Raw genomic sequence first — 4,554 nt, 5'->3', positions numbered from 1 at the left:
TGTAAAAATTCTATGTGTGGTGGGGCATACTTGTAATCTCAGCAGAGATAAAGAGGCAGAGATAGGATCGCTGGGGTGTGCTTGCCAGGCAGTGTGGGAGAGAGAGAGAGAGAGAGAGAGAGAGAGAGAGAGAGAGAGAGAGAGAGAGAGAGAGAGAGAGAGAGCCTGACTCTAAATACAAGTGAGTGACTAAGAAAAGCATCCAATGGAGCGATCTCTCCAGCCCCATAAGCACTTCTCCAAAAGTGAGGGATTGAAAGGGAGGGCCCAGGGGAACAGTCCTGTGGGAGCACAGGCAGCAGGAAAGACAGGAAGGATGCTCAGACAGTGGCAAGGGTTTCCTGTCGCATCACCAGTGTTCTGGCTTCCCAAAAGAGAACAGCAGGAAAAGGAAAGGTGGACAGACAGAGAAGATGGCTCCTTGGGGACATGGGTGCTGTGGTGACGTGGGGTGCTGACCATCTGGATTTCTACTACTGTTGGCCACGTGGCCCTGTCACGCTCTCTGAGCTGGCAGGAGCTTTCCTGAGAAAGGGCATGGCAGGAGGGAGCGAAGGTCAGGAGTCTGTCACCCTGGGTACCAACCCCTGTTTATTGATTGTGAGGTATGGCCTTGAGCAGGTCTAGGGACCTGTTTTGTTTTTTTTAACTACACACAGAGACAATACTTTCTGCTCTCAAGGATTCCTGAGAAGCTTAGCAATATACTTTTAACAGTATCTGGCATATGAAGCAAGTTACCTTAGCAATAGTGTCCAGTTTTTCTTTGTCAAATAATACCCGTAACATCCCGGCACATAGTGGACAGCAAGCCCCTGTAACAGAAAGCGTTTTTTGTGTTCAGAATGAAAACAAGGAGAATCCAGAGTCAGTGGTGAGGTGCCAGCTTCCACATGGCCCTCGCCTGCCCTTCCTATCGACTGTATTTTCAGCTGTGCTCAGTGACCAACCCAGGATCCTAACATCACCAAAGACCCCCGTGCTCTGCTGATGGGGGCGGAACAGCACCGCAGGCCTGCCTGCCTCTCATCCCCCGCTCTGCTCCTAGCCACCAGCTTGTGCTGGGCCTCTGTCTGCACAAGGGAAGTTCAGCGTTTCTGAGTGTTTGCTTCACAAGTAATTTTTCAAACTACTTTAATCTGTTTAAAAACCACGGCCAGGGATGAGACAGTCAGTTAACAGAGTTCCCACCAGGCAGGCCCTCCCCACCCCTTCACTCTGCTTCATCAGGCAGTTCTGATTTGACAGTTGGGTCTCAGGGACCCTTATGTCCCCTCCCTTGAACATGGTCTCCAGGATGGAAGAGGCTTTGTTTTGTCTGCTGCGGGTCTCTGATGCTTAGAATATCATCCTGAACACAGTGGGGCCCTCGAGTCCTTGATGAGCTCACAGATGGAGACCTTGGAGACCCAGAATAACCTGTACGGAGCAGGCCTGGAGTGAAGGCTCCTCCAATCTGGCCTCACTGATGAGCACGTGTTTAAGGTAAACTGTCCCTGAAAACTGACGCTCACAGTTGTGTGTGGACGAGCCCTATGCTTCGACACACAGCTGAGATAAGGTGACTCTCCCACCCCCACCCCTGCTTCTCTCAATTACACGATTGTGTTCATCAAAACACATCAACTATCCATTTAACTAATAACTAATTGTCCAGGCATTTAAAAATAAGTAAGTGCTATGTATTTAATCCATAATCCTAACTTTTTAATTTAAATGCTCCTTTACCTGCTTATGTATTGATGCCTGCTGTAAAACTTTGCCATGCTGTTGCTTTTCTTTTTTAACTTTTATATTAGATTTATTCATTTTATGTGTGTTTTCATGTATGTATGTATTTATACCATGTGTGCACTTGGTGCCAGAGGAGGTCAGAAAAGGGCATAGAATCCTCCAAAACTAGAGTTACAGATGGTTGTGGGCTGTTATTAGTGCTAGAAATTGAAGGCAGGTCTTCTACAAGAACAGGTGCTCTTAACCTCAGGCAGCTCTCCAGCCACTGCCGGGCAGCTCTGATGTCAGCACGGCACATGCTATCTAAGACAACCCGTGGCTTTGGAGTTAGCTCACAACAGTCAGCATACGAGTCACTTTTCATTTGGGTCAGTGTCTTCTACTGTACCCCCAGTATGGCTGTGTCATGGGCATCCTCCTGTCTCAGCTGAGTCTGCGATCACAACTTTTCAGAGTTTACAGACCAGTGAACTCTCTTCTCGATGGCTCATTTCCTGGGGTGGATCAGCAAATCTTTCTGGCCCCACCCCTGGCCGCCCACCTGGTGGGATGATGGGTTTGCAGCCTATGGCTGAGAGGGGAGGACACTTGACAGCAGCACACTCAGCCACAGCACTGTACTCCGAGAGGACGCCGACAGCCTGGCAGGGCCCGTAGTAATCCACGGCCACGCGATCCGAGTAGGCAGCGCACACACTGCTGTACGTCTCACCGTTGTGCCCACAGACAGGCTCCGTGGCTCTGCAGAAAGGCTGAGGAAAGACAAGTAACTGCTAGCCTGGAGACTTCCACGGCACAGCTTCCTAATTGTGAGCGCAGAGCTCATTTCCCTAGTTTCAGGAAGTGAAAAGACACAGGCTTAAGTTTTGGGGACCCTCTAAAGTCCTGGGGTGGACTAAGTAATAGGTTGCACAAGACCAACTGAAAAGCCTTTGGACTGTCACCGGCTTATTCCACTGAGACTAATACAAGATAAAAATATCCCTTCGCCCACACTTCTCTTAGTAATCATGAAAGTCTAAACAAAAAGATCGCTCTTCATGAAAAGATGGGGCCTTACCATTTCTTGCTGGGTATGGGAAAAGAGGAGGAGGGATGGGCCAAGAGATGAGCAGAGGAGACAGGGTCTGGAATTACTGGGAAGTTAGGGGCATACCTGAGAAACACCCTAGCTAAGAAGAGGGGGCGGGGATGAAGAGAAGGGTGTGTGTGTGTGTGTGTGTGTGTGTGTGTGTGTGTGTGTGTGTGTGTGTGTAGCAGGTGCTGTCCATGTAGGTGGGGCACCAGCTCCAAGAGAAAACAGTACCAGAGAAGCTGAAGGGATTTTCCCCAACATGGAAGCAAGGAGCATGTCAGGTTTTCGTGGTTTGCAGGCAGGTGATGCTGGGGCCTAAGATGGGGATCTCCCAGGACAGGGGTCAGCACAGGATCAGGAGGTCAGCAGGAAGCTCCAAAGAGCCTATCCCATAAGGTTATTTAACGTGGAAGCAGATCTTACAAGCCTAAAAGACTGAGTTAGACCTATGTAAAACAAAGCTTAGAGATTTTCATGTCACTTCAGCCCAGTGGGAGAAGGAGGGAAGCAGGAAGTGGGGGGAGAGGAGGAGATTGCTTTTCTTCCTGATTTCTCTCTCCTCCTCCTTCCCCCCCCTCTCTCTCTCCAAGGTTTCTCTCTATAGCCTGTCATGAAACTTACTCTATACACCAGCCTGGCTTCAAACTCAGATCTCCTTATGCCTCAACCTCCCAAGTGCTGGGTTCAAAGGTGTGTGCCACCACTGCCTGACCAGATTTGTTTCCATAGCAGCCCACAGAACTGTGAAAAGATGGATAGCTGTGACTATCCCTGGTGTGAAACCTTAAGCCTTTTCCTAGGAGTAGGTTCTACAAAGCCAGTGTCTGCCAGCTTCTACACTCCTCCTCAGAGGCAACACACTAACTCCCGGCCAGCTGGTCTAGCATTAGCCACACCACTCCTTTCTCAGCAGGGTTGCATTCTGCTTGTCTGAAAAGGTCACAAACTAACTTGATATCCTTGGGTTTGGAAGGCAAACAACATACCTGGCAAGGGCCTCTGTAAGACAGGCTTTTTCCTCTTTGGTACAGGGTGCAGAGGTTGTTGTGCTCCACGTGATCTGTATCACACACAGGATCTCGGGCCTGGTCACAGGTGAGCTGTCTGGGCACACACTCATATTGGCTACATCCAAATTTATCAAAAGTTGTCAGGCAGACTTGTGGTTTTGGCACACATCTGAAAACGATGAAAACAGCAGGTGACCAGGGGCAGGGAGGAACTGCGGTGGGGCAGCAAAGCCCTGGGGGTGGTACAGGAGGCTGAGGAAAGAGCCGGGCTAATGCAGAGGAGGGCAGTCAGAGGCTGAGGAAAGAGCCGGGCTAATGCAGAGGAGGGCAGTCAGACTAGAAAACGGCAGACTCTGCTCAGAGAGAATTAGTTGTTGAGTGATGAGCCCTGGGCACACATGGAAGAGGGCATTCTAACTGGGACTTGGTGGGCAAGGAGAACAGAAGCAGGCTAGACTGAGGGAGGAGCCGAAAACTCCTCCACATCATTCTAGGATGTGGGGTGGGGAGGGGTGGTAAACAGAGGGTAAAAGCCAAGGACTCAGGCATGGAGTGGGAATGCCTGACCTGAGACCAAGAGTGGGCGGGGTCCAGCACTGGAGAGAGCACAGTCAAGAACCACAGACCATTTTCAGATGCTTTCTTTCTTTCTTTCTTTCTTTCTTTCTTTCTTTCTTTCTTTCTTTCTTTCTTTCTTTCTTTCTTTCTTTCTTTCTTTCTTTCTTTCTTTCTTTC

At 49.6% G+C, this 4,554-nt stretch overlaps 1 protein-coding gene across 3 annotated transcripts in view; it reads right to left on the bottom strand.

Annotated features, from left to right (window-relative positions):
• Positions 1–4,554, bottom strand: part of Reck (reversion inducing cysteine rich protein with kazal motifs) — a 72,790-nt gene that overhangs the window by 3,500 nt on the left and 64,736 nt on the right. For all 3 annotated transcript variants that reach the window (XM_021222207.1, XM_029533349.1, XM_029533350.1), the window contains 3 exons: positions 3,796–3,988; positions 2,276–2,486; positions 742–815 (listed from right to left, as the gene is read on the bottom strand). In XM_021222207.1, the coding sequence (XP_021077866.1) occupies positions 742–815; positions 2,276–2,486; positions 3,796–3,988 (478 nt within the window). The remainder of the gene's footprint in view (positions 1–741; positions 816–2,275; positions 2,487–3,795; positions 3,989–4,554) is intronic.

Source organism: Mus pahari, chromosome 22 (genome assembly GCF_900095145.1).
Source record: "Mus pahari chromosome 22, PAHARI_EIJ_v1.1, whole genome shotgun sequence".
Classification (NCBI taxonomy): Eukaryota; Metazoa; Chordata; class Mammalia; order Rodentia; family Muridae; genus Mus; species Mus pahari.
Note: the sequence above shows the minus strand (reverse complement) of the source record. Positions and strands in the feature narration are given on the sequence as shown.